Raw genomic sequence first — 22,262 nt, 5'->3', positions numbered from 1 at the left:
TGACATATGATGATGTACACTCCTTTCCCATATTCTGTGTGTCTCTAAGGGGAAGGAGGAGTTGGCCATGGACCCTTTGTGCATTTTCTGATTGCTTCACTTGTATTACCCCTGAGGCCCGCTTTGTTCCTGAAGTAGGTTGGGCACATCTTGCTTCCTAGAACCAACACTACCAGAAACAAACATATAAATAAAGCCAAATGGGAAACAGGATCATGTTTGTAACACTCTTTGGGCAGGTAACAATACCTAATATGGACTAGAGATTCTGGGGAGGAAAGGAAAAGTGGGTGAAATTACTGAAGGAAGCTAGCAGGCTCAATGTTTCTTTGTTGGTTTGGCTGGCCTCTCTCGTCATCCTCTTCCTGGATGTAAGGCTTGATGCCAGGGCCCCTGAGGCTTTTTTCACAAATAAAAGGAGGTGAGCAGTGTGGTGACCCCATTTCAGGATCTTGGGGGGTAACCAAAATGATGTCCTTTGTCTCTCTGCTCCTGGTGGGCATCCTATTCCATGCCACCCAGGCTGAACAATTAACAAAATGTGAGGTGTTCCATAAGCTGAAAGACTTGAAGAACTACGGAGGTATCAGTTTGCCTGAATGTGAGTTTGCTGCCATTTTGCTTTGTCCCATAATTCATCTTCTTCATTCTTTCCCCCAATTCTCTTCATCCTCTTTTCCCCCCTCTACTTTTAATTTCATTATTGAACAATTCTCTTATTTGTTTACTCTTTTTTTTTTTTTGTTTACTCTTTTATTACATTTATTTATCTATCTCTCCTTTTTCCCATTGTCTGATCCTTTGGAACTCTTTTCACCTTATCAAGAGATACTCTGTGGTCTGCCATATTTGGAGATTGGTTGGAGAGCCTTTTTCTGTCTGGGAATACAGGTCCTCATTTATGCTATACATGAAAAACCTTGTGAAATCTTTTTTTCATCTTTCTTTCAGGGGTCTGTACCGCATTTCATACCAGTGGTTATGACACACAAGCCATAGTACAAAATGATGACAGCACAGAATATGGACTCTTCCAGATCAACAATAAAATTTGGTGCAAAGATGATCAGAACCCTCACTCAAGCAACATCTGTAACATCTCCTGTGATAGTGAGTGACTTCTTTTTACCCTGTTCCTGTGTTTTTCTGAAACCTACTCCTGGGATAACCTCCTTTTTTTTGGTGTCAAGCACACTTCTGGCTTCACTGCCTTGGACTCCAAATTAACTGTGGGACTTGATAATACCAAGTAAGAGGCTCTTAGAATTTTTCAGTAACACCAAATTCCCAGACAGTTTCTTAAAGTTCTTGGGAAGGTGACCTGAGCTGCTTGGGGATCTTGATGTATAATACCCTGTATTTTCAGACTAAGTTGGTTAATGAAGTTGATAATTCCTAAGGTGCTGCTCCAGAGAAGCGAAGGGAGTCCTTACCTAGGGCTAGGCATTACTGTATTAGATTTCTCACATAAGCCTCTAGTTCAGAGAAAACCAGAGAAGAGGGAAATTCATTACTTTTCTGGGTAATACTTATTTCTCTCATTTTTTCCACCTATAACTCCTGCCAGAGTTCCTGGATGATGACCTTACTGATGACATTATGTGTGTCAAGAAGATTCTGGATAAAGTAGGAATTAACTACTGGTGAGTCACCTTTCTATTTTCTACTTAATCTTTCCCCTCTTTCTTCTCAGTCCTTTCATCCCAGCACTATACCCCTTTCTATTTCCTGGTCTTTTAAACTAGAATGTAATCTTCAAAACAGAAATCATCAAGCAGACTCAGGTTTCCAATTTTGAAGCTTCACTTCACTCCCGTTAGCAATTTTCTTACCTAGGGTTCCCTAATAGAGGGCTGAGATCCAGGATTTCCTTCACCAGGACTTGAGCATCTAATTCTGCTTGTTCAGTCCTACATCCTAAGGCACGCCTTTTGTTCCACTGCCCCACAATTTTCTTGGAGTTTTAAAAAATGGACCTTACTCCACTAAGTGGCTCAGTGCCTCTAGCCATGTGGCTAGGAAAGTCTGTCTGTAATTTTGACTCACAATCTTCCACCTCAGCCTTCCCGGGGATAAAGCTAGATGTAAATCTAACCAAGATCCTGTCAGTCAACTTGCCTTGTCTCCTTCTTCATGATCAGGTTGGCCCATAAAGCACTCTGTTCTGAGAAGCTGGATCAGTGGCTCTGTGAGAAGTTGTGAACACCTGCTGTCTTTGCTGCTTCTGCCCTCTTTCTGTTCCTGGAACTCCTCTGCCCCATGGCTACCTCGTTTTTCTTCTTTGTACCCTCTTGAAGCTAACTCATCTCTGAGCCCTGGGCCCTGTAGTGACAATGGACATGTAAGGACTAATCTCCAGGGATGCGTGAATGGTGCTCTGGACTTTTGACTCTGGCTCAGTGCCCCTGATGGCACTTTTAATACAATAGTGGATTCCACTTCTGTCCTGAATAAAAGGCCTGATTTTGAGTGACTGGCTGTATTTTCTTCCTGGCGGGAGAGGGAGGAAATAGGGTGAGTAGGTAGACCTGGCCATGGGTCAAAGACACCTGCATCTCTACTAAAGAGGAGATAGACTGAACTTATAACAACTCAAAGATGGAGATTGCTTTCTGTATTAATTCAATTCAGCAGAGTTTTATTGATCACCTAGCATAATTCAAAGAACTATGGAGGGGATCTAAAGTTGACTAAAAGCATCCCTTGCCTCAACTAGTACAATACAAACATTAATAAATAATTATAATACAAGATTCAATGGACATGGACTTGGGCAAACACTGGGATATGGTGAGGGACAGGGAGGCCTGGTGGGCTGCAGTACGGGGTCACAAAGAGTCAGACATGACTTAGTGACCGAACAGCAGCAACAACGACAGCATAATACAAGATACGGTGTCATAAGGATCATTAGAGAGGTTAGAGAAGTGTCAATATCTTCAATTCCCTCCTCTTACCTCTATACTCACTGGGGCTTTTGGCATTCAGACCATATTTGTCTTGTCTCAGAGACTCGCTGACTCTGACAGAGACTCCCAAATGAAGCTGCCATAATCTGTTTAGGGACGTATAGGCCCTGGCAAGCAGTGAACAGGACATCTCTCTCTTACACTTATGAAAACAAACTTTCAGGAAATAACTTAGTATTCATCATATGATTTTAGTCTGAATTTGAACACAATGTGACACATCTCCCAGGGGTACTGCATGCTATTCCTTCCCTAATTATGGGACAAAATGCTTTTCCCCAAGTCTACAAGGTTTTAAGAATAATCCCTGTTCACAGTTTGTGGGAGGGCAGGATTGAATGACCATTCCTCCCACCAAACTCACACATCTCCTTATTATTTGCTTCAGTCACAGTCTCAGGAAAGCATCAAGTCAGTTCAGTTCAGTCGCTCAGTCATGTCCAACTCTTTGTGACCCCATGAATCGCAGCACGCCAGGCCTCCCCACCTATCACCAACTCCCGGAGTTCACCCAAATTCATGTCCATTGAGTCGGTGATGCCATCCAGCCATTTGATCCTCTGTTATCCCCTTCTCCTCCTGCCCTCAATCTTTCCCAGCATCAGGGTCTTTTCCAACGAGTCAGCTTTTCCCATCAGGTGGCCAAGTATTGGACTTTCAGCTTCATCAGTCCTTCCAATGAACAACCAGGACTGATCTTTAGGATGGACTGGTTGGATCTCCTTGCAGTCCAAGGGACTCTCAAGAGTCTTCTCCAACACCACAGTTCAAAAGCATCAATTCTTCAGTGCTCAGCTTTCTTTATAGTCCAACTCTCACATCCATACAGGACTACTGGAAAAACCATAACCTTGACTAGATGGACCTTTGTTGACAAAGTAATGTCTCTGCTTTTTAATATGCTGTCTAGGTTGGTCATAACTTTCCTTCCAAGGAGTAAGCGTCTTTTAATTTCATGGCTGTGATCACCATCTGCAGTGATTTTGGAGCCCCAAAAAATGAAGTCAGCCACTGTTTCCACTTTTTCTCCATCTATTTGCCATAAAGTGATGGGACCAGACGCCATGATCTTAGTTTTCTGAATGTTGAGCTTTAAGTCAACTTTTTCACTCTCCTTTTTCACTTTCATCAAGAGGCTCTTTAGTTCTTCTTCAGTTTCTGCTGTAAGTGTGGTGTCATCTACATATCTGAGGTTATTGATATTTCTCCCGGCAATCTTGATTCCAGTTTGTGCTTCATCCAGCCCAGCGTTTCTCATGATGTACTCTGCCTGTAAGTTAAATAAGCAGGCTGACAATATACGGCCTTGATGTACTCATTTCCCTATTTGGAACCAGTCGGCTGTTCCATATCCGGTTCCAACTGTTGCTTCCTGATCTGCATACAGGTTTCTCATGAGGCAGGTCAAGTGGTCTGGTATTCCCATCTCTTTCAGAATTTTCCACAGTTTATTGTGATCCACAGAGTCAAAGGCTTTGGCGTAGGTCAATAAAGCAGAAACAGAAATGAATGATTGCTAGAGGTATTGTGACAGCTGATGATGCCACAAGACCTTTCTGTGTCACTGTAAGTTTGTGAATAATTCCCTTGGGTTTCTCGCTTAAAAAAACTCTGGGAAAAACAAATGGTTTCTAAAATCCATTTCAGCTTAGAATTCTAAGGTCTAGTGGCTGAGACTCCACAATCCCAATGCAGGCAGCCTGGGTTCAATCCCTGATCACGGAACTAGTTCCCACATTCTCCAACTAAAGATCTGAAATGTCACAAAACAAAGGCTGAAGATCTCGCATGCTGCAACTGAGACCCAGTGCAGCCAAATAAATAAACAATAATAAATATTTTTTAAAAATTTGGGGACAACATTCCTTAAGTTTCTCTGTTACTAAATGGAAGCCCTTTCCCTTTCTGTGTCAACACAAGCAGAATTGGCACAGGAGTAGTCTGGTTTCATGGAAGCCAGGCAAGAGGAAGCCCTTAAATGGGAGGCAAGGGCTGTGCACATCAGTTACTCAAGGGCTTCTGTGAATTTAAAATGTCCACTGTTTGCACTATAACCTCAGAACTTAACATTAGAGCCCAAGAACACCACTATTCTCTGAGTTGGTACTAGGGATTTGGATGAAGCCAAGTCAAATTTGGACCACCTCCTGTGCATAACAGAGATGGAAAAAGACAAAAAAAAAAAGCAAAGGAAAAGACTGTACAGAACACCTGATAAAATAAAAAGTTAGAGGGTTTAGTGTAGAGCAAAGGAATATAGCATGGTCACCCCTCCCCCCTTGAAGGGTAACTTAGGAGGGGGATGAATGAGGATGTAGTTACTATTTATGGCTTGTACACTCACAAGTTCCCAGAGTGGATAGTCTCCATGGGCCCAGCGTGGCAGTTAGGAGGGGGAGAATCAAGGGTTATTTCAGCTAGCTCCTCCTGAGTTATGATGGTGCTAGTGGATAACTTAGCAGAGGTTTTGCTAGAGTGTGGTGGTTTTCTTCTCCCGGGCAGCAGAAGGTTTTCTCACTTGTTTTTCAGGCTCTGGAGTGGCTGGATCTCACCGATCCATGTCTGGATTAGCACTGTCGGTCTGTAGCTCCAGTTGGACAGGGTTGTCTGCAATAAACATTTAATACATATTTCCTCAAGAACTTATATTACAATGTTTTTGAGAATTTTACCCAGATGAAGAGTATCTGGGACATAGTTATGTGTAGGCATAGTTTGATCAAATACTCATGCCTTGGAGAGGTTGCTGGTGGCTTAGCTGGTAAAGAATCTGCCTGCAGTGCGGGAGACCTGAGTTTGATTCCTGGGTTGGGAAAATCCCCAGGAGAAGGGAAAAGCTACTCCAGTATTCTGGCCTCAAGAATTCCATGGACTGTATAGTCCATGGGCTCGCAAAGAGTCAGACATGACTGAATGACTTTCACTTTCACTGGAGAGGTTGCAGCTTTCACTGTAATCCTTGTGGATTTCTCTATCGCAAAATACTTGCCAACTAACTAATATTTGGTCATCTATCAGGTGTGGAGTGTCATCTCTTTGCTGTTTTAAATTATGACATTAATAACTAGTGAGTTTGAGCATCTCCCTACACATTTTTTCCATTATCATTTATCATAGGATATTGAATATTGTTCCCTGTGCTGCACAATAGGACTTTGTTGTTATGTATTCTCTTTATAATCTGCATCTGCTAGTCCCAAACTCCCAATTCGACTCTCACCCCGCTCCTATTCCTCGGCAACCATAAGTCTGTTCTCTATGCTTGTGAGGCTGTTTCTGTTCCATACCTTCTGTAGTCACATGAGTTTCCTTTTATAAGAGTATATGCATCATATCATTTGGTGTCACACTTAGAACCGCAGTGTGTATCCCAATTTTATGCTCGTATTTCCTATGTTTAAAATCTCATTTTGTATATCTCATCTGTAATGCATCTGAATTCCTCTTTCAAGTAACAAAAATGCTATTTAAGATAAAAATAAAAATAAAAATCAACCAGTTACTTCTTAAAATATGTGGACAGACACAAAAAGCCACATTTTAAATCATTTCATTTATAGGAAACATTGAGAATAGGTAAAGAAACAGAGAAAGAGGAATTCCCTGGTGGTACAGTGAATAAGAATCTGTCAGTGCAGGAGACACTGGTTTGATTACCTGGTCTGGGACGATTACACAGGCCAAGGAGCAACTAAGTCCAAGCACCACAAGTACTGAGTCTGTGCTCTACAGCCCACAAGCTGTACCTACAGAGCCTGTGTGCTACAGCTACTGAAGCCTGCAAGCCCTAGGGCCTGTGCTCCACAAGAGAAGTCACTGAAATGAGATGCCTGTGCATCACAATGAAGAGTAGCCCCCACTCACTGCAGCTGGAGAAAGCAGCTCAGGGCAGCCAAAGATAAATAAATGACCCAGGAATCCCACTGTTGGGCATACACACTGAGGAAACCAGAATTGAAGGAGACACGTGTACCCCAATGTTCATCGCAGCATGTTTATAATAGCCAGGACATGGAAGCAACATAGATGCCCATCAGAAGATAAATGGATAGGAAAGCTGTGGTACATATACACAATGGGATATCACTCAGCTATTAAAAAGAATACGTTTGAATTAGTTCTAATGAGGTGGATGAAACTGGAGCCTATTGTACAGAGTGAAGTAAGCCAGAAAGAAAAACACCAATACAGTATACTAACGCATATATATGGAATTTAGAAAGATGCTAACAATAACCCTGTATTCGAGACAGCAAAAGAGACACAGTTGTATAGAACAGTCTTTTGGACTCTGTGGGAGAGGTCGAGGGTGGGATGATATGGGAGAATGGCATTGAAACATGTACATTATCATATGTGAAACGAATCGCCAGTCCAGGTTCGATGCATGAGGCAGCGTGCTCAGGGCTGGTGCACTGGGATGACCTGGAGGGATGGGATGGGGAGGGAGGTGGGAGTGGGGTTCAGGATGGGGAACACATGTACACCCATGGAGGATTCAAGTCAATGTATGGCAAAACCAATACAATATTGTAAAGTAAAATAAATAAATAAATGAATAAAAAAAAGAAACAAAGAGGATTATGGTTGTCAGAGTCTGGGAGAGGAGGAATTGGGAGCTGCATTCTTTGGATAAAGGGTTTTATTTGGGGAATAAAATGTAGAAACTAGTAACCAGGCAGTGGTGATGGTTGCACAGTATCATGAGTGCATTTAATGCTCTTGAATGGCAATATGCAATATTAAAAAGGCTTAAATTGTATTATTATAAACTTAAAACACAAAATCTACAATGCTGTAAATAATATGAAAGACAAAACAATAAAAACTGTAACACAAACAATGACCGGAGACGGAAAGTAAAGTTTGGATGAAGGAGCGGGTTGATGATGTATATCGGAAGTGATGGTGGCTGCAGATCTAGATCTGCCCTTGGGGGTGGTGATTCCTGAAATGACTCTGGGTCTCCTACAGGTGTAGTTCAACCTGCAAGGGCACTGGTTCCTGACCTGGCCCAGAGTCTCCTGCAGGAGCCAGAGCAGGATCCCCCGCAGCAGTGGTGAATCCACATGGGTCTGCTGCAGGAGCTGTTTTCAGTCTTCAGGGATGAAGGTTCCTGATGTGGCTCTGCAGGGCAGGAGCAGCTTCTCCATGAGGAGTTCTATACCCTGACCTGGTGTGCGTCTCCTGCAAGAGCAGGAGCAGGTTCAACCTGCCCGGGTGTTGGTTTCTGACCTGACTCTGTATCCTCTGCAGGAGCAGCTGCAGGCTCAATCGACGAGGATCTTGGCCTCTGACCTGACTCTGGATTTCCTATAAAAGCAGGCACTCGTTGATTTCTGATGTGGCTCTGGGTCTCCTGCAGGAGATGGTGTAGATTCTATCTACAAAAATTCCACTGTTTCTATCACATCCAGGTTATCCACAACACTGATGCCTTTCCTGTATGGCTTCTTTCACTTGGGGTGTTTTCAATGTTCATCCATGTTGTAACATTTGTCAGTATTTCCTTCATTTATTTCATTGTGCCTAAATATACAAACATACACTATTCAAACCATTTAAAATATACAGTTCTTTGGGTTTAATTACATTCACATTGTTGTACAACCATATCCCGCAACAACCACGTTCAGAGCATTCCAATTTTCACTAGTGAAACTCTGTAGCCATTAAACACTAATTCCCAGAGTCCCTGGGACTGACGTTCTACTTTCTGTCTTTGAGTTTGACTTCTGTGGATACCTCATGCAAGTGGATTCATATATTTTTGTCATTTTGTGACAGGGTTATTTCACTTATCATAAAGACTTTAAGGTTAATATACATCATAGCATGTGTTGGTGTTCCCTTTGTTTCTGAGGCTGAATTATATTCCTTTGTGAATGCCACATTTAGGTTACCATCATTTATTGATGGATGCTTGGGTTGCTTCTACCTTTTCCTCCTGTGGTTAATGCTGCTATGAATATGAGTGTACCCATATCTGTTCCAGTCCCTGCTTTCAGCCTTTTATGTATGTACCCTGATGTGAAATTGATGGATCATTCATTAATTCTATATTTAAGCTTTTGAAGAACTGCCATAGTGTTTTTCACAGAGACTTTATTCTTTTATTTTACTCCTCCTATGGTGAATAATACGTCTGTTTACAGATCTACACAATTTTGTTTATTCATTTACCCGCTGATGGACTTTTGCATTATTTTTGCCTGTTGGCTATTGTGAACAGTGCTACTGTCAATAAATGTGTATACCTGTTATCAATTCTTTGGGAGTATATTTCTAGGATGGAGTTGTTGAACAATATACTAATTATATAGTTATATTGTAAATGTGGACTTCCCTGGGGGTAAGCCCATCTTCTCAGATGGTAAAGAATCTGTCTGCAATGCAGGAAACCTAGGTTTGATCCTTGGGTCGGGAAGATTCCCTTTAGAAGGGATTGGCTATCCACTCCCGTATTCTTGCCTGGAGATTGCCATGGACAGAAGAACCTGATGAGATACAGCCCATAGGGTCGCAAAGGGTCGGAAATGAATGAGAGGCTAACACATCACATTGTAAATGTAGGTCACACCCTTTTCTATTTTTACAAGTAGTGTTTAAAGGTTCCAATTTCTTTACATTGTTGTGAACCGTTGTTATTTTTAGATTTCTTTATTTTAACCATTTTAGAATACGTGAAGGAGTTGCTGCATTGCGGTTTTAATTTGCATCTCCATCATGACTAGTGATCTTTGACATGGTTTCATGTGCTTGGTGACCATTTTTAAGACCTGTGTGGAGAACAGTCTATTGAAGTCATTTATCCATTATTACAATTATTTTTGTGGTCTTTGTGTTGGTGAGTTGTAAACGTTCTTGAGATACTTTGGATAATGATTTATCAGCTATATAATGTGCAAATATTTTCTTAAATCCTGTATGCTTTAAATGAACTCTAGAAATGTGAAACCTGTGGATATTGGATGTTGACTGTAATTTCACTTCTTACATTTAAGCCTTTTACGTATTTTGAGTTATGTTTTGTATGTGGAAGGAGGAGAGAGTCCAATTTCATTGTTATGCATGTGGATAACCAATTGCTTAGCACTGTTTGTTGAAAACACCATTTCCCCCCCAATTTAATGTTGTTGACTATTGTCTAAAATGAGTTCACCACAGATGGTTGGGTTTACTTCTGTGATCTCCCTTCAATTTCATTCATCTCTTTGTATATCTTTATGCTAGTCTTATAGTGTTTTATTTAGTGTTTTTTGTATTAATGTGTAAGAATGGGAAGTGTGAGCATCTGTAAGAGAGAGCAAATTAGCCAAGAAGGTGGTCAGTCTCTCCTGCCCCACGTTTGGTAAATATATAGTATGGTGCTTGCTTCGGCAGCAAATATACTAAAATTGGAATGATACAGAGAAGATTAGCATGGCCCCTGGGCAAGGATGACAAGCAAATTCGTGAAGCGTTCCATATTTTTTGGAATTTAAAAAAATGGTAACGATAACCCTACTTGCAAAACAGAAAAAGAGACACAGATGTACAGAACAGACTTTTAGACTCTGTGGGAGAAGGCGAGGGTGGGATGTTCTGAGAGAACAGCATCGAAACAAGTATACTATCAAGGGTGAAACAGATCACCAGCCCAGGTTGGATGCATGAGACAAGTGCTCAGGGCTGGTGCACTGGGAAGACCCAGAGGGATGGGATGGGGAGGGAGGTGGGAGGGGGGATCAGGATGGGGAACACATGTAAATCCATGGCTGATTCATGTCAATGTATGGCGAAAACCACTACAATATAAAATAAATAGATAAATAAATAAAATAAAAAAAAACACATGGTTATGTAACAGCTGAGATCATTTATGGCACTGTACATACGTGTCACTGTACACTTGGTCACGGCTACTTTGTGCAATATGCCTGTAGAAGCACCATCTGAGAAGTCCTTGAGGCCGCCTTATGGCTCCGTGTGACTGCCTGTGGTTATGTTGCTGGATCAGCCACGAGAGGAGAGAATGCAGTGTGTCTGCTGCCACAGCTGCTGCGCAGCCAGGAGAGAATGAACGCGTCTGCAGTTCCTATAGTTCCTGAGTTTTCTTCCAGCTTCCCAGCTCACACCGTGCCTACCATGGGTTCAGCGAACAGCGCACATCGTGAAATACAGTGAGGCAGCATCCAACTTTGATCTTCTTTTTTAAGATTGCCTACTTCTGGGATAAATTCTTTTTTTGGGGTCAAGTGCACATCTGGCTTCACTGCCTAGGACTCTACATCAAGTGTGGGACTTGAACTGATATTATTAAGAGGCTGTTAGAAATTTTCATTATCACCAAATCCCCAGACAGTCCCTTAAAGTTCATGGGTAGATGATCTGAGTTGTTTGGGGATCTTGAAGTCTAATACTCTGCATTTTCAGAGGAAGTCAGCTGATGAAGTTGATAATTCCTCCAGAGATGCCCCAGAGAAGGGAAGGGAGTCTTTACCGAGGGGGAGGCATTACTGTATTGGATTGCTCACATAAAAGGCAACAGGCTTAAGCCTCTAATTCAGAGAAGGACCAGGGAAGAGGGAAACTCATTACCTTTCTGGGCAATACTTAGCTCTCTCATTTTTTCCACCTATAACTCCTGCCAGAATTCCTGGATGATGACCTTACTGATGACATTATGTGTGTCAAGAAGATTCTGGATAAAGTAGGAATTAACTACTGTGAGTCTCCATTCTGTCTTCTATTTTACACTTCCTCTCCCTCTTCTCAGCCCTTTAGTCCCAGCACCATATCCCTTTCTCTCTATTTCCTGGTTTTAAGCTAGAATATCGTTTTCAAAACAAAACTCATCAAGCTGACTCAGATTTCCAATTTTCAAGCCCCACTTACTCCACTGCTGTTTAGCAACTTTCCTAACAAGGATTCCTTAGTAGAGAGCTGAGTCCCAGGATTTCCTTCACCTGGACTTGAACATCTAATTCAACTTGTTTAGTCCTAAACCCTAAGACAAACCCTTGTTACCACCGCCCTACAATTTTCTTGGCGTTTAAGAAAATGGACCTTATTCCACTAGGTGGCTCAGTATCCCTTGCCACCTGGCCAGGAAAGTCTTTCTGTCTGTAGTTTTCACCCACACTTCCACCTCAGCCCCCCTGAGGATAAAACTGAATGGGAGTTTGAGCTAAAATCCAGTCAGTCAACTTACCTTGTCGCCTTCTTCATGATCAGGTTGGCCCATAAAGCATTCTGTTCTGAGAAGCAGGATCAGTGGCTCTGTGAGAAGTTGTGAACACCTACTGCCTTTGCTTCTGCCCTCTTTCTGTTCCTGAAAATTCCTCTGCCCTCTGGCTACCTCATTTTGCTTCCTTGTACCCCTTGAAGCTAATTTGTCTCTGAGATGCGGGCCCTCTAGTGACATTGTTGGACATACAAGGACTCTTCTCCAGGGATGGGTAAACAGTGCTCTGAGGCTTCTGACTCGTGCTCAGTGCCCCCAGTGGCACTTTCACGACAGCAGTGTCCTGTGTCCTAAAGAAAGGGCTTGATTTTGAGTGGTTGGCTGTTGTTTTCTTCCTGGAGGGAGAGGGAGGAAACAGGCTGAAAGGTGGACATGGCCAAGGGTCATAGCCACCTTCATCTCTACCGAAGAGGAAATAGGCTGAACTTACAACAACTCAATGATGGAGATTCCTTTCTGTATCAATTCAATTCAACCAAGTTTTATTGATCACCTAGCATAATTCAAAGAACTTTGGAGGGACTCTAAAGCTGGCTAAAAACATCACTTCCCTCATGGACTAGCTGGACTCATAAGATAAACATGAATAAATACTTGTAATACAAGATATAGTATCATTAATATTATGAGAGGTTAGAAAGGTGCCTTGAGCATTGATAAGAGGAAAGATAATTTATATTTGATGGGAGGCTGTGAGAAAAAGGGCTCAAGGAAAGATTCATGACAAGAGTGAATTTAAGCTCATTTTGAAGTGTTGGTGGGATTTTGACAGGTAGAGCTGTGGAGTGGGAAAAGGACAGGAAGAGCAGGGGCTCCAAGAATCTGAAATGGGTGACTTGAGGGGGGTTGAGGTACTTCCTTACCCCTAAGATAAGAAAATACCCTTCACAAATTGGTTACCATCTAGATGTACCATACCGTCTTTATCTGTTTCTCTGTTGATGGAAATTTAGGTTGCTTTCATGTCCTGGCTTTTGTAAACACTGCTGCTATGAACATAGTGGTGCATGTGTCTTTTTGAATTATGATTTTCTCTGGGTCTATGCCTGGGAGTGGGATTGCTGGGTCATATGGTAGTTCTATTTTTAGTTTTTTAAGGAAACTCCGTATTGTTTTCCACAGTGGCTCTATCAATTCACATTAGCACCAACAGTGTAAGAGTTTCTCTTCTCCACACCCTCTCCAGCGTTTATTGTTTGTAGATTTTTTGATGATGGCCATTCTGACGTGTGTAAGGGTACAACTTACAGTAGTTTTCTAGTAATTAGTGATGTTAAGCATCTTCTCATGTGTTTGTCATCTAGAAAAATGGTATAGATGACCTTATTTCTGTTGCTGGCCAAAATTTTGGCTTACTCTGTCCACCAGAGCTGAATAAAAAATATGGAGACAGAGTTTGGAAATAGAGAGTTGATTTAATTCTCAGCTGGCAGAGAGGGGAATATAGTAGGTTCATGCCTCAAGAACTGTGCTCCCACTCTATGAAGATTCTAGAGGCTTATATTCTAAGATGAGGGTTCCCAGACAGGAATCTATGATGAGGAGCAAGGATTTTAGGATCTTGTCAAAAGCAGCCATAGGCTGGCATCTGTAATGCAGTAACTGAGCGTGGCAGTTCAGTGGCTCTGTGGCCTTCTTTCTAATATTTAACTACAAGGGGAAGGGTGTTGTAAGGGTAAACACCTAAATATTCAGGATGTATTGAGCACAGAGACAAAGGAAAATAGGTGCGAAGTGTAGCTCCTGCAGAGTTAGGGGCAGAAAAACAAACTTAGTTATAGACATGCAGAATTAGGAGCAGTTACAGTGAAAAAAACAAAACAAAACACTAGGAATGTTCAGTCCTGCTCACTGTTCTCTTTATCTTCTTTGTTCTCAGAAAGAGAAAGAAAAAAAAACTCATTCTCTTTTTTTTTCCTTTTCACTGCCACATTTCCAAAGCAGAAATAGAGAACAAATGTATGGAGATCAAGGGAGAAAGGGGTAGGGTGGGAATTGGGAGATTGGGGTTGACACATAAATACTTTGGATACTGTGTACAAAATAGACAAAAGATGGGAACATACTGTATAGCACAGCGTCCTCCAATTAATGCACTGTGGTATCCCAAACGGTGAACTCACAAAGGGAAGTGATATATGTGTATGTAGGCTGATTACTTTGCTATGGAGTAGAAACTAATACAACATTTTAAAGGAACTATAATGCAATAAAAATTAATTAATAAAAATAAATAAAAAGAATAGATAAGAACAGCTCAGTAACTGTAGAATCTGGACATGTGGGGCCTTTTGGTTGGGACCCTGCACACTATTACTCATCCTTGCTGCTTCTCTGATTTATAGGAGGATGTTTGCCGAGCTTTATTCTAATTTGATTATAAAGAATGTGAAAGATGGGGAAGCAGGAGATATGAATCCTAAAGTCTGTTTCTGCTTCTTACTGGTGGTCTAAACCTGGGTAAGTTATCTTTGTCTCTGTGGCTCACTTTCCTCATTTTTAAATGAAGGTTTTGGTCTAGTGATTTTTATGAGATCTTTTCCTGCTTTGACAATCCAGCCTACCAAAACTCCAATTTAAATTACCCCATTTCTGTATTATCCAAGTTATATTTTTTAATTCTCTTTTCCTACCCTATATACCCAATAGGGCTTTTGGAATTCAGACCATATTTCTCTTGTTTCAGAGTCCAGCAGCTCCCTAATGAAGTCCCCATAGCCTGTTTAGGGACATATAGTACTAGGTAAGGGGTGGCTAGGACATTCCTCACCTGTTCTTAATGAAAACTAAGACTCAGAAAACAACTTGGTATTCATCACATAATTTTAGTTTGAATTTGAACCCAGTGTATTCCTATGCTCTTCCTTCCCTAATTATGGGACAAAAGGCTTTCCCCTAAGTCAGCAGGGTTTTAGGAATAATCCCTGTGTGTGTTTGTGTGTGTGCAGGCAGGATTAAATGGCCATTCCTCCACTGATCTTGCACATCTACATATTATTTTGCCTTAGTTACACCCCCAGGAAGGCATATGCTCTGGAAAATGTAAAGGACCAGTTCCACCAAGTGTGCAGAGCAGAAATGCCGCTGAAGCTGGGACTGTTTGGCTCAGTTCCACATCCCTGGACTTCATCTCCAGAGAAATAGCCTCATCTTGGAAATTTCCCCTGTGAGTGTACCACATATGAGGCCATGATTTTCAGAGGGCTTTGCTGAAGGAAACACAATTGCAGAGAGGATCCTAGCCTGAGGGTCAAAGGATCAAGAACAGATAGAATTCAGGGAGCTGGCATGGAAGTGGTCTTGGCTGATGTGACCTGTAAGTTTTTGGGTAGAACAATTGCTGCTGTCTTTCTGCGAACTCTCTTGAGAGCTGAATGGGAGATGGGGTGGCAGTTGAGCATTTGTTCTGCATTCTCTAACTCCTTCTCCTTCCTCTATGCCTGGAACAGGTCTTGAACCAAGTCAGGGATCTGAAATGGTCCAGGCTCAGATAGGTGATGGAGAGACTCTGGGCAGGGGGTCAGAGTGCCCATGTTTTAGCAAGCTCTTGTGATAATGACCTTGGGTGGTGAACCGAAATTCGGACTTTTATCTCTTTGGATCCCAATCTCTCCTATAGTACTTCCCTCTGACATCTGTATTGTCATGAAGGACACACATTTTTTTTTTTTCATATGCTCCTTCTCTCACCCCCTTCTCTCCAATTCATTCTTTTTCTTTGCACACTATTCCCTGGTAGCCCAGCTGGTAAAGAATCCACCTGCAATGAGGGAGATCTGGGTTTGATCCCTGGGTTGGGAAGATCCCCTGGAGAAGGGAAAAGCTACCCACTTCAGTACTCTGGCCTGAAGAATCCCATAGACTGTATAGCTCATGGGGGTTGCAAAGAGTCAGACAGGACCGAGAGACTTTCCCACTTCATTAATACTAACAGAATGTACTAAACATTGAAGATACAGAGTCTGTTAGACAAGATTTTAAAGGAGGATATGTGCATATGTGCTAAGTTGCTCAACTGTGTCTCTTTCTGACACTATGGACTGTAGCCTGCCAGGATCCTCTGTCCATGGAATTCCCCAGCAAGAATACTGGAGTCAATTGCCATGTCCTCCTACAGGGGAATCTTCCCAACCCAGGGGTTGAACTCACATCTCCTATGCCTCCTGCATTGACTTTACTACTAGTGCCACCTAGAAAGTCCTTAGAGGAGGATGCTGCTGCTAAGTCACTTCAGTCGTGTCTGACTCTGTGCGACCCCATAGATGGCAGCCCATGAGGGTCCTCCATCCCTGGGATTCTCCAAGCAAGAACACTGGAGTGGGTTGCCACTTCCTTCTCCAATGCATGAAAGTGAAAAGTGAAAGTGAAGTCGCTCAGTCGTGTCAGACTCTTCGCGACCCCATGGACGGCAGCCTACCAGGCTCCTCTGCCCATGGGATTTTCCAGGCAACCCAGGAGTGGGGTGCCATTGCCTTCTCCGTTAGAGGAGGATAGTCCCTCCTATTTCCTAGGACGATATAAGAGAATGGACTCCTCAGACAGGTCCACTATTCATTCCTTCATTCACTCCATAATCAGCAAATAGTTATTGAGGATTTACTATTTGCAATGTTCTACTTCATGTATTACTTATTAAGGACAAAGACAAGAGGAGACATTGATTTTATTTCATTTCTTTCCAAGTTACTCTGGAGCTCTAGATTTTGCCAGGCAGGTTTTGGTATGGGAAGAAAGAAGATCTCAGTACTGAGATGGGACTCTCGCGGAATGAAGTGGGGTATTTTCTAGTGGTCAGATTTCTACTTTGTGCATAGACAAAAGTAAAACAAGGGAGGGAGAGGCAAAGAGGAGGTGTGGAAAGGGCAAGAAATGGGAGAAAAAGCAAAAGCTGTGGAAATGGCTGATGGGATTGTAAAGATTTTTTTTACCTTTTCCCCCTAGATTTATGGAGAGATAATTGACATAAATTAATGTGTAAATTCTAGGCTTACAGCATGATCATTTTATAGATATATATATTGGAGGAAGAACAGGCAGTCCACTGCAGTATTCTTGCCTGGAGAATCCCATGGGCAGAGGAGCCTGGTGGGCCACAGTCCATAAGCTTGCAAAGAGTTGAACACGACTGAAGCGACTGAGCACGCATGCATGTATATATATCTATATCTATATATATGCATTGCAATAGGTTTAATTAATATGCATCATCTCAAAAGAACTAATTGGGAAAATCCTGAGAGTTCTCTCTGATGTAGAACATTTTCACACATTGAGGTAAGGGGAAGTTTCTTTGGTCCCTACATGGTTCAGCTTGAATTTTGTTGAACTGGAACAGCCTGTCAAACTCACAGAGCATATCTGTTTTAACCACTGAGGTAAAGAAAGTCTGTTTTGAAAATAAGGATAATAAACTCCCTTCACATGACATACACATTAACATCCTCAAAAATATGGTTCCATTCCCAGACACTAGGGTCCTGCTGTCTCACTCTATATGGACTATAACTGTCTCTTTTTGGACACTTGAGGAATATACCCCTGTTATGTTTGATGTATGTTCTTTGTTCTGATAAGGTAGGTGATCATGCTAAAAATCATGCTTCAGTGGGGAAGTTTCTCAGAGTTATCTGAGAAGCTGTCTCCTGGGCTTATAGCCCTAAATTTGGCTCAAATAAAACTCCTCTATTCCTAAAAACAAAATCCCATTATCTCATAAAGATATCATATAAAGAAAAGAAAGAAGAAAGAGGAAAATCTTTTCTCTTTGTGATGAGAACTCTTAGGATTAACTCTCTTAACAGATTCCCTGTATATCATACAGTGGTGTTAATTATAGTCACCATGTTGTGTACATCCCTAGTACATATTTTACAGTGGAAATTTGTAACTTTTGATCACCTTCCTCCCACCCTCCACTCCTGATAACTACATGTCTGATATCTTTTTCTATGGGTTTGGTTGATCTCTAGGTTCCACATGTATGTGACATCATATTGCATTTGTCTTTCTATGTCTGACCTATTTCACTCAGCATAATGCCTTCAAGGAGCTTCCACATTGTCACAAGTGGTAAAATTTCCTCATTTTTAAGGCTGAATAATATTCCATTGCTTTATCCATACCTTTTTTTAATCCATTCATCCATACCTTTTTTAATCCATTCATCCATACCTTTTTTTATCCATTCATCCATTAATGAACACCTAGGTTCTTTCCATGTCTTGGGTACTGTATATAATGCTGCTATGAACTTGGGACTTCCCCCATGGCTCAGTGATAAAGAATTTGCCTGCAATGCAGGAGGCACAGGAGACAGGGATTTGATCAGTGGGTTGTGAAGATCCCTTGGAGGAGGAAATGGCAATCCACTCCAGTATTCTTGGGTGGATAATCCCATGGACAGAGGAGCCTGGAGGGCTACAGTCCATAGGGTCACACAGAGTCAGGTGTGACTGAGCATGCATGCATCAACATGGGAGCTCATAAATTTTAAAAAGATATTTATTATATATTTACTTATTGGCTGTGCTGGGTCTTTGTTGGGGCCCCTAGGCTCAGGGAGTTGTGCATAATTTCTCTAGCTGAGGTGGCTGTGGGTGTATTTATTTGCCCCACACAGGCTTCTCTCACTGCCCTCCAAAGGCTTCTTGAGGGGCCTGGTTTCATGGGCTCTAGAGTGTGAAGGCTCAGTAGCTGTAGCTCGTTGACCTAGTTGCTCCTCTGTATGTGGGATCTTAGTTCCTTGACCAGAGATTGAACCTACGTCCCCTGCGTTGCAAGACAGATTCTTTACCACTGGAGCACCATAGACGTTCTTGCATATATCTTTTTGAGTTAGTGTTTTCATTTCCTTTGGCTCTATTCCCAGGAGTGGAGTTGCTGGGACATTTGGTGTTTCTATTTTTCACTTTTTGAGAATTTCTCTATGTGGTTTTTGAGAAAGTTTTCTTGTGTAGTGACTGGGTCATCTGTGGATGGATGCCATCAGTTCTGCAGAGGTTCTTCCATCTTGCTTGACTAGGGGAGGGCACAAGGGTCAGAGGAACTAAGACTTCCATTTGGACAAGAATTCATGCTGAGACATCTAAGAAATGAAGCTATCTCCTCTTCCTTCTCTTGATTTTTTCTCCAATTATGAGGAGGCAGTAGAGCCTGGCTTAGAAGGTAAGCCTGGGCTTCCTGGCCAGCATCCTTCTTAGAGCTGCCTTCACCTCCTGGTTCTTCAGATTGTAGATAAGGGGGTTCAGTAGCGGGGTCACCACACTGTACTGCGCAGATAGAACTTGCTCCAGGGCTGAGCCAGAAGCTGGAGTCATGTACCTTGAAGGAAATTGCACAAAGGCATAAAATGAGCTCAGGACAATGGACACATGGCTGTAAGCAGCCAGGGTCCATCCCATCCCAGACTCTGCAAAGAGGGTCCTCTGGGCTGAGTCACTATCACTGGTAGAAGCATCTAGAAGTGACTGTATTATCGTGAGAAGTCAGTCATTTCTGCCTTCAAATGCCTCCATACAAGAGTGATCTTATGCCGAACATTATAAGAGCTACCCTGAGGAGAAAAAGGAAGTTGTGCAGCATATGAAGTGTTCCAGGTTAGAATAGAACTAAAAATGATGTCATGCATTTCTGTAGTGCTTCATACTTTTCAAAGCGTCTTTCCTTAGTAGTTATGTAGAGAATATGAAGAATGTTTTTTCTTTTTTTTTATATATATACAACTGTATGTTCCCATCTTGTCATGATTGTTCCTTACAAAACTATATGCAAGTCCAATAATGCTGTCATTTCCCCCAACATTTATGGTTCTTGGAATTACCCCAGAATGACAGCACATTATTTTTCTAATGCTCAGTGGAAGAAATATTTGTCCTTTTTCAAACATTTATCAAATTTGGCTTAGAATAGAAGCCAAGATCTGTAGATAAAGTGAAAGATAAAACTGTGTTTAGTATGATATGAATGCTAAATGATAATGAATCCAATAATGGTAAGACTAATTGTGCAAATCCATCTCCAGATTCACTAGTAGAGAGGACAGGCCAGGCTCTACTTCCTGGGAACCTGGTTCCCAGGCTCTATTTCCTGGGAACCAAGTGCTCATCAACCAGAGCTGTTTATGTTTGAGAGAAACATGGTAGAAAAGAGCTTGAGGTTTTCAAGCCAGTGAGACTCAGTTTATATTTTGCCTCCATTCTTAGCTTGTTCTGGCAACTTTGATAAAGCACCTGGTTACTCCTGAAACTCATTTTTTTTAAATCCAAAAATGAGGTTAATAACATTTATCTTGTGGTATGACACATACTAAAATTGATCTTGATTGTGCAAAGCAGTTGTAAGTAGCTGCCTAATCAATAGTTACAGGACAAATAGGCTTTGGATCTTTCAGTGGGAAAGAGAAATGGCATCTGTTTCAAGTATGATATATTTTATATATATTTTGTCCAACTCTGAATAAAAGCCTACTAACGTCTCTCTGATTTCCTTCTGAAACTCCAAAATCATAGGTTAATGAAATTAGGAAACCCTTTAGTCCTTGTATAAGCTTATTTTTCAGAGTTAGACAATTGAGGTCTCAGAAAGAAAATAAATTTTTAATACTTCACACATCAGAGCCAGAACTAGAACTCAGGGTTTCCCGAATTCTTGTGCAGTTCTTTTCTTACTACTTTGCAGTGCTCTGTTCTACAGATCACCATTAATTTCAAGTGACAAATATCCTACATCCACATTCCGGAGGTATAGCAATGACATACCTGAAAACGCCTGAGCCATAAAAAATGGTGACCACAAGAACATGAGATGAGCAGGTAGAGAAGATCTTGTTCTGACCTGAGGCAGAGTTGATCCCCAAGGCTGTCATGATGATATGGGTGTAGGATCCCAGGAGTAGGACAAGGGTGCCAAGGCCCAAGACCACCATGGTGGTCAGGATGGAGGCAATGCTAATGTAGGGGTCAGAACAGGCCAATAGGAGCACTGGAGGAAACTCACAGGCAAAGCTGCGGATGAAGTTGGGGCCACAGAATTGCTGTTGAGCCAGGAGGATGATGTTAAGTAGGCCAGTCCCCATTCCTATGGCCCAGGAGGCTCCCACCAGGCCAGCACATGCCTTCTTGTTCATGGTCACCACATATGACAGCGGGTGGCACACAGCCTGGTACCAGTCATAGGCCATGACTGAAAGGAGGCAAGCTTCAGTGGCCCCAGAAAATATGACCAAGGCAATCTGGGTGAAACATTCAAGGAAGGATATAGTCTTCCACTTGGAAAGCAGGTTCTCTAGCAGCTTAGGCACAATGACTGAGGAATAGAAAGCATCCAGGAAGGAGAGGTGACTGAGGAAGAAGTACATGGGGGTGTGGAGGTGGGAATCAGTCCTGATCACCAGCAGCATCAGCAGGTTCACTGTGAGGGTCAGGAGGTAAATCACCAGGAATATTACAAATAGTACTATCTGGATCTGAGGGTTGTTGGATAGTCCTTGGAGAACAAACACGGTGACTCTAGTTGTGTTGGCAGCTTCCATGGAGCATTAGAGATTCCCTTCAGAGGGACAAGAACAGAAAAGAATGCTCCAATGCGCTATGAGTCTCAGAGAATGTCTGGAGATGAGATGCTATGAATCAAGCTTCAGCAGAGGCAGCCTTGCCATGTCAGACCTCATCACACCTGCCCAGCTCAGGGCAGTAATCTATTGGCTAAGGTGGAGATGTGGAAAAGAAATAAATAGAGAATCAAACCTAGAAAGAAAGGAGAAGAGAAAAGAGATTATACAGGGCGAAGAAGGAAATGAAGGGAATGGAAATAGACTCCAATGCACTGAGAATTACCATTCTCCAGTTTCAAAAGGAACAGAATTCAAACAACTGGAAGGCCCACTGGCATAGTGTGTAAGCAATAAAGATATTGACCGATCATCTGGCTGATAGTCTATGATGCATGTTTGAATGACTGGCAGCGGTGTTGTGACAGCTGTTGATGGCACAGAACCTTTCTCTATTACTGTAAGTTCATGAATAAGTAACTTGGGTTTCTCATTAAAGAATAAGCTAGGAAAACTAGAT

General features: G+C 42.0%; 2 protein-coding genes and 1 non-coding gene across 3 annotated transcripts; 2 read left to right on the top strand and 1 right to left on the bottom strand.

Moving 5' to 3' along the window:
- The first annotated feature begins 447 nt into the window (after positions 1-447).
- LALBA (lactalbumin alpha) lies at positions 448-2,469 on the top strand. The gene is made up of 4 exons (XM_043446556.1): positions 448-601; positions 952-1,110; positions 1,568-1,643; positions 2,142-2,469. Exons 1-4 carry the CDS (start codon positions 469-471, stop codon positions 2,200-2,202), a joined length of 429 nt encoding a protein of 142 aa, XP_043302491.1. The 5' UTR covers positions 448-468; the 3' UTR covers positions 2,203-2,469.
- A 7,871-nt stretch (positions 2,470-10,340) lies between these two features.
- Positions 10,341-10,443, top strand: LOC122427914. Its single transcript, XR_006265605.1, has one exon. It is a non-coding gene; the product is annotated as a U6 spliceosomal RNA (small nuclear RNA).
- An 8,909-nt stretch (positions 10,444-19,352) lies between these two features.
- On the bottom strand, positions 19,353-21,724 carry LOC122427166 (olfactory receptor 8S1-like). Its single transcript, XM_043446466.1, has 2 exons — positions 20,952-21,724; positions 19,353-19,515 (listed from the first exon to the last, which is right to left on the bottom strand). Exons 1-2 carry the CDS (start codon positions 21,722-21,724, stop codon positions 19,353-19,355), a joined length of 936 nt encoding a protein of 311 aa, XP_043302401.1.
- Positions 21,725-22,262: the final 538 nt, after the last annotated feature.

The sequence above is a fragment of the Cervus canadensis genome, chromosome 25 (genome assembly GCF_019320065.1).
Source record: "Cervus canadensis isolate Bull #8, Minnesota chromosome 25, ASM1932006v1, whole genome shotgun sequence".
NCBI lineage: Eukaryota > Metazoa > Chordata > Mammalia > Artiodactyla > Cervidae > Cervus > Cervus canadensis.
Note: the sequence above shows the minus strand (reverse complement) of the source record. Positions and strands in the feature narration are given on the sequence as shown.

What these genes read in the sequence shown, in the direction of transcription:
- LOC122427166 (XM_043446466.1), bottom strand. Translation starts at nt 21,724, where the DNA reads ATGGAAGCTGCCAACACAACTAGAGTCACCGTGTTTGTTCTCCAAGGA. An exon ending in TATGGCTCAGGCGTTTTCAG is followed by an intron (nt 19,516 to 20,951) that starts GTATGTCATTGC and finishes ATTTCCTTCAAG; the next exon opens with GTACATGACTCCAGCTTCTG.
- LALBA (XM_043446556.1), top strand. Translation starts at nt 469, where the DNA reads ATGATGTCCTTTGTCTCTCTGCTCCTGGTGGGCATCCTATTCCATGCC. An exon ending in CTGTAACATCTCCTGTGATA is followed by an intron (nt 1,111 to 1,567) that starts GTGAGTGACTTC and finishes AACTCCTGCCAG; the next exon opens with AGTTCCTGGATGATGACCTT. An exon ending in AAAGTAGGAATTAACTACTG is followed by an intron (nt 1,644 to 2,141) that starts GTGAGTCACCTT and finishes CTTCATGATCAG; the next exon opens with GTTGGCCCATAAAGCACTCT.